The sequence below is a fragment of the Elephantulus edwardii genome, unplaced genomic scaffold (genome assembly GCF_000299155.1).
Source record: "Elephantulus edwardii isolate Elephantulus edwardi_28Jun2011 unplaced genomic scaffold, EleEdw1.0 scaffold00077, whole genome shotgun sequence".
Taxonomy (NCBI): Eukaryota; Metazoa; Chordata; class Mammalia; order Macroscelidea; family Macroscelididae; genus Elephantulus; species Elephantulus edwardii.
The window spans coordinates 10,151,900-10,164,098 of NW_006399827.1; the positions used below are offsets into that span (position 1 = coordinate 10,151,900).

The 12,199-nt window shown below is 42.2% G+C and overlaps 1 protein-coding gene across 1 annotated transcript in view; it reads right to left on the reverse strand.

Annotated features, from left to right (window-relative positions):
• Nucleotides 1–8,189: 8,189 nt before the first annotated feature.
• The window catches only part of B4GALNT2 (beta-1,4-N-acetyl-galactosaminyl transferase 2), a gene marked incomplete at its 5' end in the record, with an annotated part of 59,142 nt that continues 55,132 nt past the window's right edge, over nucleotides 8,190–12,199 (reverse strand). The window contains 3 exons of the mRNA XM_006889324.1: nucleotides 8,190–8,395; nucleotides 9,322–9,541; nucleotides 11,139–11,279. Coding sequence (XP_006889386.1) covers nucleotides 8,190–8,395; nucleotides 9,322–9,541; nucleotides 11,139–11,279 — 567 coding nt within the window. The remainder of the gene's footprint in view (nucleotides 8,396–9,321; nucleotides 9,542–11,138; nucleotides 11,280–12,199) is intronic.

Sequence of the window (12,199 nt, forward strand, 5' to 3'; positions counted from 1 at the left end):
CCAGTTTCTCCACAACCTTGCCAGCATTTGTTGCTTGCTGTTCTGTTAAATTTTGCTATTCTGACTGGGGTGGGATGATATCTCATAGTTGTTTTGATTTGCATCTCTCTTAGAGCTAGAGATTTTAAACATTTCTTCATGTGCTTGTTGGCCATCTGAATGTCTTCTTTGGTGAAGTAAAAAAAAAATTATTATTTTGTATATGCACTGTCAAATCAGATCTGACTGGTACAGGAGGAGATTGTCCCTCCTTCTGGAATTTGGTCTTTTTTACTAAACTTTTGCAACCACTTTACTAAAAAGCTGAACTAATAAAAAAATTTAAAGTAATACATATTGCAGTACAATGGATTACTTGCTAAGGCTTTTCTGCTAAGTCTTTGTTACTCTCACCACATGACTGGGCCTCAAAAAACTCAAACTCACTGTCATTGAGTTAAAACCAACTCATAGTTGACCTTCCGGTGATGATCAAATCCTCAGAGGATGTAAATCACACAGAGATTGCCCATCTTTCTCCCACAGAGCAGCTGGTGGGTTTGAACTGCCTGTCTTTGAGTTGGCTGCACAATTCCTCACCCACTAGGCCACCGGTGCTCCTATACAAATTTAAAATGTCACTTACCAATGTTGTAAGTAAGTGGCATCTTTCTCATGGTATCATATATAAAATGTGTGCAGAATTCATTTGTATCATCCAGATAAGCTTAACTAAGTCAGGCCAGAGGCAGATAATGGGGATTTTGCTACCCTCAAGAGGAAATAACCAGAGAGCGCAGCTTGAACTTTAAACTTGAGGTATGAACCACACATAGGATAGTACACGGTGACACTGCAGCAGAGATGATGGCAGTGTTGGTGGCAAAAGAGGTGGCAGAGAATAGTGTAAAACAGAGCTGTAGGTTCCTGGCCTACAAATCAAGAAAGACAAATACTTACAGCCAAAATGGGAATGCTTACACAATTGTTGAGGGAGGTCAGTCTTCTGGCTCTTGGAGCTAGAGCCAAGCATTTATAGGCCTAGGTTTACTAGCTGAGTAAGTTTACTGGCACAAAGTTTGCAGAGCTGACATATCTTGGTAACGCTTGACTTGGCTGGAGAGGAGGTAAGTAGCCAAAGTCAAGAGGATGGGGTTAAAGCCTGCCCATAAGCACCTCAGAGAAGAGGCTATCTTCATTGAAGAGTTATACTTGAGTGTTCCTGATTTGAATCACAACCTGTTACCATCCTAATAAATTCAATAATCATGAATATTGTCTGTGAGTTCTGTGTGGCCATTGAAATGAGTTACTTAACCCTACAGAGAAGTCATGAGTACTGGGTAAGAGACAGTTGGCCTTTTTCCCTTCCTTTTATTTTTTCTAATGTGTGTGTGTATTGTTGAATCAGAACTGACTAGCACAGGAGGAGATTGCTTCTCCCTCTCCAATAGAGCATCTGGTGGATTAGAATCGTGCACCTTCAGGATTGCAGTGCAGCTTCTTGCCACTAGGCCACCAAACCTCCCAGACATCTGGTCTTAGAACCAGTAGAAGGTGTGGAGTTGTAGGGACAATGTTTGGCCTCAAAAAATCAACTTTGTATTGTTGATGTTGTTGATAGTGAGTTTTCTCCCTAGTGAAATGAGTGAATGCTTCTCACACTCACCTAACTATATTTACATCAATGGTTTGCTGTTGTTGTTAAGTGCCGTCAAGTCATAGACTCATAGCAACCCTATGAATGAAAGACCCAAACACTTGTATAACTTTCATCGTTTCTCCAAGTTCGTAGAGTTTCGGAGGCAAGCTATTTTGGACATGGATGCCACTCCTGCTTCCAAGCTTGTTTTAATCGGGGAGCTCCACCAAACACTGTCCACCATGGGGAACCATTATCTCATTTGATGCATCAGTGTCACAGTTTTTAGCACCACAGCAACCACGAGTTACCTCTGTACAGCAAATGGACAGATACGTACTATACCACTTAGAAGAATGTTTGACCAAAAACAATTAAAACCAAGCCTGTGGGATTAAGATAAAAATGGTTTACTATTTTAAAATGTTCTTAAGCTATGATAGCATTTATTAAGAATATCATATTTATTTTTTTAAGTGCTTTTGGAATAATGAACTGAATTAGGAAGAAAAGCAAGAGAATAGACACTAGGTACTAGGCAAGTGCTAAAGAGCAATGCCAGTGTGGAGAATAAGGTGCGCCTGATCCAGGTCATGGTCTTCACAACTCCTTGTTATGCATCAGAAAACTGAACAGTGACTAAGGATGATAGAAGAAGAACCAATGCCTTCAAGTTGTGGTGCTGGAGAAGAATACCAAACATACCATGGACCACCAAGGAAACAAACAGGTCTGTCCTGGAGAGGATGAAACCAAGTTGCTTCCTGGAGGCAAGGACTTTGAAGTTCCATCTCACATACTTTAGACATGTGGCCAGGAGGGGACTAGTCCTTGGAGAAGAACATCATGCTTGGAAGGGTGGAGGGACAGCACAGGAGAGGAAGACCCTGATGAGATGGATTAACACGCTGAGATAATGGGGTTAGAGTGTTGGACATGGTTAGACTGGCTCAAAATAGGGCAGAGTTTAGAGCTGTTGTGCGTAGTGTCACTATGAGTCTCAAGTGACTCAATGGCACATAACAACAACAACAACAACTAGGCAAGACTCTCTGGCATTTATGCTATCAGAGTGGAAGAATTTGACAAATTAATTTTTTCTCTTACTTAAGCACTTATACAGTTCAAATTCCACCTCCACTTCAAAGTTAGGCACAAATTTTATAGGTTACAGTTCATATTGTGCTACCACTGGGCCCTGAGAGACAGGTTTATGAGTTCATCAGTAAATACATGTCTTTGTGAGAAGAGAGTTCTCTATAAAGCATAGGACCCAGACAGGAGACCTTGCTTGGATCTAAAGGTAATAGTGAGTCAAAAAATCCAAGGAGGTTTTTCTATACACCTAAGCTTTTAAGTGTGAAATGCAGATGTTATTATGTGAAATGATTTTGCGTGTTAAACTGTAAAAGTTTTTGAAGTATAATCTTTATGACATACATGATGGAGTAATGTTACTAACAAACAATGATTGTTACAAATACAGTCCCCAGTGTCCTGGTTAGTGATTGTCACATTTCTTTTTTTTAATTGAGGTTTTTTTTAAAATTAATTTTAATGAAAGTTTACAGAGACTTAGGGTTTCCAGGCATTCATTGTTTCACCTTTCTCCCCACCCACCCCCTCCCCACTAATTCACTCCTCTCCTTGAAAAGAAAAACTTTAATTGTTATGCAATCCTTCCCCCCAAGTCCACTCCACCATGCAGTCCTCACCCTGGACTTCTGTAATGACAAGAATACCCATTCATATGTCCCTTTTAAACGGTTCTCTCTCTCATCTGTTTCAATGCAGTATACATCATTCCTCCCCTCCTTTTCTGTCTTCTCACAACCCTGATGTCAGTGCCATTTTACAACAATGGCCCTATGCAATATTTGTCCTTTTGTGACTGAGATATTTCACTCAGCATAATGTCCTCCGGATTAATCCATTTTGCATAATATTTCATGAGTTCCTTATTTTTCAATGCTGTATAGTATCCCATTATGTGAGTATACCAGAGCTTCTCTATCCATTCGTTTGTTGATGGACACTTAGGTTGTTTCCAGCTCTTTGCTATTGTGAACAATTGCTGCAATAAACATGGGTGTGCATATATCTGCTTGGGTAGCAGTTCTGGTTTCTTTAGGGTAAATTCCCAGTAGTGGAATTGCTGGGTCAAATGGTATTTCTATTTGCAACTTGTTGAGAAAGCGCCACACTGTCTTCCATAGTGGTTGCACCATTTTACACTCCCACCAACAGTGAGTAAGGGTTCCAGTTTCTCCACAACCTCACTAGCATTTGATGTTTGCTGTTATGTTAAATTTTGCTATTCTTACTGGGGTGAGATAATAACTCATAGTTGTTTTGATTTGCATCTCTCCTGTTTAATTGAGATTTTAATGAAAGTTTATAGAGAACTTGGATTTCCATTCATTCATTGTTGCACATTTTCCTCCCTGCCCGCCCCTCCCCCCTCCAGTTTGCTTTTCTCTTTGAAAATAAAAAAAAAATTTCATTGTTATATAACTCCTCCCCCAAGTCCACTTTGCAATGCAGCTCTTATTCTGGACTCTTGTCATGCAAATAATACCTAATCATATAGCCCTTTTAAACAGTTCTCTCCCTCACCTGTTTCTGTGCAGCGTACATTATTATTATTATTATTTTATTTTATAATTTTTGTGTGTGCGTACTGCCAAATTGGATCTGACTGGTACAGGAGGAGATTGCCCCTCCTTCTCCAGCAGAGCATCTGGTGGATTTAAACCACATACCTCTGGGATTGCAGTGCACCTTCTTACCACTAGGCCACAAGAGCTTCCTGCAGTGTACATTATTTATCCCCTCTTTTTTTTGTTCCTCCCCAACCCCGATATCAGTCATCTTTTATAATAGTGGCATTATGCAGTATTTGTCCTTTTGTGATTGAGATGTTTCAATCAGCTTAATGTCCTCCAGGGTCACCTATTTTGTATAATATTTCATAAGCTCCTGTGGATATACAACCCTAGAGAACAGTGATTTTCTGAGAAACATAACATGGATGGGTCTGGAGGGCATAAGGCTAAGTGAAAGAAGTCAAATATTTAAGGGTAAAAATTGTATGATTCCCCTTTTATAAGAAGCCTAGAATGGACATAGACCAGTGTAGGGGAGGAAGAGGGTAATAAGTACACTTTAGACATTGTTGTTGTGTACAGTCAAGTCAGAACCAACCCATAGCTGACACTCCAGTGGATTTTTAGAGGCAGTAAATCACATGGGAGGAGATTGCCCATCTTCTACAGAGCAATGAGTGGGATTTGAACTGCTGACCTTTGCATTGGCAGCACAATTTCTTGCCACTATACTCCCAGACTCTCAACCATTTGACAGTAACTACAGCAGTGGGCTTGAGTGTGTCAGAAGATGTGAGGTTGACATACATAGAATAGGGTTCAGCTCTGTTGTTCACTCTGTGTGTTCACAGGGTTGCTTGACGGCACCTAACAACAAGAAGCCACCAGAGCTCCCTACTTTATACCCTAGATATTTGATATTTTTGGTGATGGAAAAAGTGACACCAAATGTAGACGCAGTTGACAAAATACAACTTAAGTAAATGTGAGTGTGTGAGCACATCTGGACGGACACAGGCACATGTTATATGGGTAAGTCCAGATTCGTACATAGGAGACAACAGATACAAGTATAAGCTAAACGCCATTGGGTTAATTCTGACTCATGGTGACTCTCTATTCATTTCCGTCTTTATGAGAGGAGACTGGGTCTTCCTCCCACAGATCAATTGGTAGATTAAAACTATCAGCCTTCAGTTAGCAGAGCAGCGCCTAACCAACTAGCCCCTCAGAGTTCCTTTGAAGCAGGTATAGGTATGTGTAAATGTGAATACGTGATGCAAGTACACTATTCACCGGAGACACAAATACCACTCAGACATCACCAAGCACCTCCCAAGACTGGTTTTCTGGATATGAAAGTTTAGGCCCACGGTATCATGGGGATACTCAGTCAATTGGCATAACATAGCTCACATAACACAGCTTGCACTGGGCAGATCCTCTGCAAAAGACCTCTTTAAAGTGATAAGAAGCAATTGTTGTATCCAACTTTAAGGACTAAATGTACCTGGCCCCAGCCATTCTCACTTTTAATCATCTCATATGCATACAAAAAGCTGGATAATGAATAAAGAAGACTGAAGAAGAAGAATGGATGCATTTGATTTATGATGCTGTTGTTGTTGTGTACCATAAAGTCGGAACCGACCCATAGCTGACCCTCTGGAAGGTTTTCAGGGAGGAGGTTGCCCATCCTTCTCACTTGAAGCAGCTGGTGGATTCGAACCCCGTGTCTTCAGGATTGCAGAACAGCTTCTTGCCACTAGGCCACCAATGCTCCCTAAATTATGATGCTAAGAAAGAACATTGAATATATTAGAACTTGGAGAAGAACAGACAAATATGTCCTGGAGGCAGTCCAGAGAGAATGTTCTCTATACATGAGGATGACGAGACTTCGTTTCATGTACTGTGGACATGCTATCAGCAGGTACATCCCTGGAGAAAGACATCAGACTTGGTAAATTAGAGGGTCACTCGAAAAGAGGAAGATTCTCAACAAGATGTAGAGGTACAGTGGCTACAACAGTGAGCTCAACAAGAATTGCACCACCCAGCACAGGGCTGGGACACGCTTTGTTCTGTTACACATGGAGTCACTGTGCACCTAACAGCCACAGTAGTTCACAAAAATGATAAACTGCAAATAAACTAGTAGAAAAAGAAAAATTAAAAAAAATCAATGAACTGCATCCTAGTGAAATAGAGTGTAAGGTCATAAGAGCTACCAAGTAGCCGTCTAAGACATGACTACAGAGCTCTCCTTTCCAAAAGCAAAACAGTAAGAAGGTAACCGAAAACCCAGCCAAGAAACACATCTGTACAAGCCACACCCCATCTACCCTGAGACAGGAATGATGGTACCGAGCTACCACCACTGACCACTCTGAGCTGAGTGACAACATCATGGGATGGAGAAAAAGTGCAGCTGAACTCAAGTTCTCATTTAAAAGCAAAACAAAACAACAAACCCCAGACAAACTGGAACATTAAAGAACAGAGCACGCCCTGAGACTCCTCCTGTGAGATCCACTCAGAACCAGCCCAGTCAGCCCCTAAGATGAGATTTTACCAAAATGGCCCACACAATGAAGGATGAGGCCAAGAAGGTCAGTGTCCTAACTAAAAACTATCAGCAGGAGGCCAAAAGGTCAGCAATGACTCAAAAGCAAAGATGAAAAGATAAGGGGATAGAAAATGTAGACAACTGGAATGGGAATAAAGAGAACACAAAGGGAATGCTGACCACAGTAAACAGAATAAATGTACTTGAATGATTGGTACCGAAATCACGGAATGAGAACCTAATTTGTTATGTAAACTTTCACCAAAAACCTCATAAAGTATTATCTGGCAAAGCAAAACGACCAACATTTTCAGAAATCCTGAACTACTTGAGGTCACCTCCATAGGAGTCTCCATAGTTTTATGATCACTGGAACCACAGGTACGTTGAAAGGGGCTGTTGGAAAACCCATACTCCCCACAGTCTAGAAAGAGGCTTCCTCAGCCACGTGTGACAGCTCCGCACTGGAGAGGACATGGCTCTGGAGTGATGAGCAGCAGGTGCCAAGTCCCACGGAGGCTGTGACTTGCCACTGTCCTCACACTGTGGATTAAAAACATCAGTGATTTCAGTTCTTCATCACACCTTGGCACAAGTTCCACATTTCATTCCTGGCATCTTGGAATGTGCCTTTGTGGTAACATGTCTGATGCCGGGACAACATTTGTCCTTCTCGATGGTGGAAGGTTTCCCAATGCTTTCCTCTTTTCCTCTTTCTTCCATCCATTAGACTGTGGACGAGCTTAGTCCATACAGCCTTTAGCTTCCTGGGCCCTGGTGACATCCTTTTCTGATCTGCTGACTCTGGCCACCCAATTCTATTACTGAACTGAAATGAGCCAGGTTGCAACTTCACCAGCATAAGGACCCTGAGTTACTCACGCTGTTTGAGTCCACATGGCAGTGTCAAATAAAAGTGGGCGGGTGGCGGTGCTGCTGATGGTGCTGTGTGCATTGTGATAAAACATCTGTAAAACAACCCTCCAGGGCCCACGAGCCATTCTTCTCACTGTGGACTTCAACTCACTTGTGAGAGATCAAACGAGATGATGTGAAACACTGTGTACAAATGCTTCGTAAAGTGATAAAGCATCACACAAAGATAACAATTGTTACTAATACACTCTTCATTGCCATAGTTGGCAATTGGCCCATTTCTAATGACCCACATCCCTTGATTCATTTTATTTTCTTGTGATTTATGTGCCCTGCAAACATCAAAGATACAACTCAGCGTGCTCTGAGGTCTGGTGTATGTCTCATCTGCCCACACCCACCAGCTGGTTCAATTATGATGCCCAACTGGTCTGTAGCCCATTTTTTTGCTTGACAACCACTGTTTTACACACCCACAACCAGGCAGTCTAGTCCTTTTCCTTTTCCCCTGAACCTTTTATGTGGAGCACTGTAGATGGTTCTTGAAGTAGTGGAGAGCCAATTTGAACTTGACCTGGTCATAGGTGTTGGCCCGGAATGTGCTGTAGGTCTTCTCTAGGGCAGCCATCTCTGAGTCTTGTGCTTGAGAACGGGGCTGGTGACTTACAACCACTTCAGGGCAGGACCCCACAAGCAGGCTCCCCAGTCCATCAATAAAGAACTCTGAAAGGAAAAAGAAGAAGTTGAAAAAGAGGAAAAGGAGTTGAGAGCTTCAGTTAGAGAGCTAGAACTGAGAGGAGAGACCCTGGGAGAGCTAGCCTCAGGCAGGATCCACACCCTTAACTCTTGGAAACTGCTAATGATAGGAAGGAAATAAATAAGTTCATATCTCAGGCTGAGCTATAGGCACAGAACCAGAGAGACACAAATGAGCTTTACAAGTGGACAGATGTGGACTCCAGGCGTAAGGGAATGAGAGAGGAGAGAATTGCAATGGTACTGGAGAAGAGTACTGAATATACCATGGACTGCTAAGAGGGCAAACAAGTCCATCTTGGAGAGGGTGAAAATAGGCTGCTTCTTGGAGGCAAAGATGTTGAAGCTCTGTCTGACGTACTTTGGGTATGTTGCAAGGAGGGACCAGACCTTGGAAAAGGACATCATACTTGGAAGGCTGGAAGGACAATGCAAGAGAGGAGGACCCTGGATGAGATGGATTGACTCAGTGACTGGGGTAATAGGAGTAAGTGTGTCAGAGACAATGAAATTCACTCGATAGAACAGGGTTTGGAGCTATTGTACATAGGGTCGCTATGATTGGAGTTGACTCGATGGCACACAACAACAACAACAAAGATTTCAGGGAAAAGAGACAACGAAGCAGAGTAGGTAAAGATGGAAAAGACTGAGATGTATGGAGAGAAAGGGAAAACATTTCTCAGATAGTCAAAGACAGCTTACGGGATAGACAGATGTCTATGAGAGTAAAGGATGAGGCAAGAGAGACTATGAGCTCCCTCAGTTTGGGGTGAAAAAGAAACCTACTGTTGCTAAGAAAAAAAACCTCCTCATCAGTAAGGCCTGGCACTCGGAATTAACCTCCTGAATTCACAGCCCAGCTCCCTCCTTCATTCTTCCAACCTCCTCACCTGAGTGAGCCACTCTTTGTAGGCGAGGATCAAAGCCAACTCTTTGGAGTCTTTCAGTGTGGGCCAGGAAGAAGTTGACAACACCACTTGTCACCACACAGTTGGGGAAGCCGTCGAGACGCTGGAAGGATCCTGTTCTCCGGTGAATACAATCCCCATTCTCACTCTTTTCCAGCAACAGCTTAAACTGGAACACGTTTCCAAGCACACTGCCACCTACCTACCCAGTGGTCAGATAAATCCTCATTAAAGAGCATAGATGTGATACTCTCTTGCAGCCAGACTTACTGGATGACACCTCAATTACAGTAAGAATAACACCCTTTTGATAGCTACATTTTAAATTATACCTCTGATACAATCAAGCCCCCAGGTCAGAAAGAGAGCCATTCGTAAGAGTGTCTTAAGTCTCAGTAAGCCTTCGGGTTTGTGGGTAAATCAGAACAGATACATGGGGTTCTTATTTGTAGCCTTACTTTATGAATTGAACTGACTTAATGGCAGGTTGGGTTTTGTTTGTTGGAGGTGAGGGGATATTTAATGCAAGAAAAGTCTCAAACAGTTCAATGATTTAGATCTACAGATGCAACAAGTGGAGATGACAGTGATGATGAATTTGTTTCCAAGTAGAGGTTGGTTCAATTGTTTCAAAGTGAGGGCACATTTATATAATATTTTAATATTACATGCAATGATGAATGAAAAAAAAATATATATTTAAAGTGAACTAGGGGGTAAGGAGGAACAATGTACAACCATGAAAGAATGAAAATCCAACTTTACTGTAAATTTTCATTAAAATTACAAAAAAAGGAAAAAAATTAATATCATATCATTAAAGTATTGAAACAGGGATGTGTTCTGAAAAGATTTGGGTAGCTGGGCTTTATAAGGAGGAATGTGGCATCAGGATTGGAGGAAGACTCATCAACAACCTAGGTTATGCAGATGACACAACCTTTCTTGCTAAAACCGAGGAGGATCTGAAGCACTTGCTGCAGAAGGTCAAGGACTATAGTCTTCAATATGGATTAAAGCTCAAAATCAAGAAGACAAATATTCACTTTGCTAATTGGCAGCACCATGATAGACAGAGAAAAGATTGAGGTTGTTAACAATTTTGGCTTGCTTTGCTCCACAATTAACATTCTTGGCACCAGTAGTCGGGGAAATGAAAGACAAATTGCATTGGGAAAATCTTCTGTCAAGGACCTCTCCAAAATACTGAGAAGACATTATTTCAGTCTAGAGCCTAAAGTGCACCTGATCCAGGCCATTGTCTTTGCAATTACTTGCTATGTAACAGACAACTGGACAATGACTAAGGATGACAGAAGAAGAATTGATGCCTTTGAGTTGTGGTGCTGGAGAAGAGTCTTGAACATGCCATGGACTACAAAGAAAACAAATAAGTCTGTCTTGGAGAGGGTGAAATCAAGTTTCTCCTTGGAGGCTAGGATTTTGAACCCCTATCACACATACTTTGGGCATGTGGCCAGGAGGGACTGGTCATTTGGGAAAGGCATCATGCTCAGAAGGTTGGATGGATAGCACAGAAAAAGAAGGCCCCGGATGGGACGGATTGACACAGTAACTGAGGCAATGGGGTGTGTTGGAGTCAGTGAGACTGGCTCGGGACAGGACTGACTTCAGAACTATTGTACATAGGGTCACTATAAGTCATAAGTGACTCAATGGCACATAACAACCACAAGTAAAGTTAGATGGTTTGGTAGCCCGGGGATTACATGTACTGTTGTGCGTCCTAGTGCTGGGCCTGCTGGGTGCTTCTGCTTACTCTAGAGAATCTCCCTTACCACGTCTAGTGTTGTTTTCTCCAGGACATCCAGCAGCACTTCAATCTTGGTCTCACTGGTGAAGAGAAAGTCATCGTCCACCCAGAGTACATATTTGGTCACGACCTGAGATATAGCCAGGTTCCTACCAGCAAACCAGCCCTGTAGATGAGAATGAAGTTAAACCAGCGATCACCACCCCTGGCTACATATCAGAGTCACCTGCCCCAAACCAAACCCAATCCACTGCCATCAAATCAATTTAGACTCATAGGAACTTTGTAGGACAGAAGAGAATTGGCCTGTGGGGTTCCCAAGGCTGTAAAGCATGTTGTCAGGAGGAGTTAGTCCTTAGAAAATGACATCATGCTGGGAAAGGTGGGTGGTCAGAGGATGAGAGGGAGTCTTTCAACAAGATGAACTGACACAGTGACTGTGACAACAGGATCTTCAAGCATATATATCAGAGACCCTGAGGATGGTGCTGGATAGCGTAAGGTTCAGATCTGTCGTCAATATGGTCACAACTAGTTGTAGCTGGTTCAATAGCATCTATCAACAACAATAACAAATTAAAAGCCTTATCTTTCTTCCAAGATGCCGTTGGTGGATTTGAACAGCCAAATTTCTAACATCTAGGCTACACCCAGATCAATTAAATCAGATCTGTGTGTGAGGTGGGATGGAAACACAAAGATCCGCCCCCCCTCCCCAACCTCCCAGATAAACCCAGTGTTCAATGAGGCTGAGAATAGGGCTTTGCACCATTTAATTTCAATTTGATACCTGGGTGAGATTTCACCTTTACACCTTAAGTACACAGAACCGTAACCTACGTTTTACCAAGATCTCCAAGAGATTTTTATAGAACCCCACCTGGTTCTTTGATATACTTACAAATCACCTGAGGATCTTGTTAAAATGTAGATTCTGATGCAGCCTATCAGGAGTGGAAATGCAAATTTTCAGCTGAGAGCCAAACTGGAATGAACCAGTCTGAAGCCCTGGTTGAGAAGCATTGGGTTAAAGGAGTCTGTCCATGCCTTAACGGGAATATGAAGAAAAAAAGTGCAGAGGGGCAT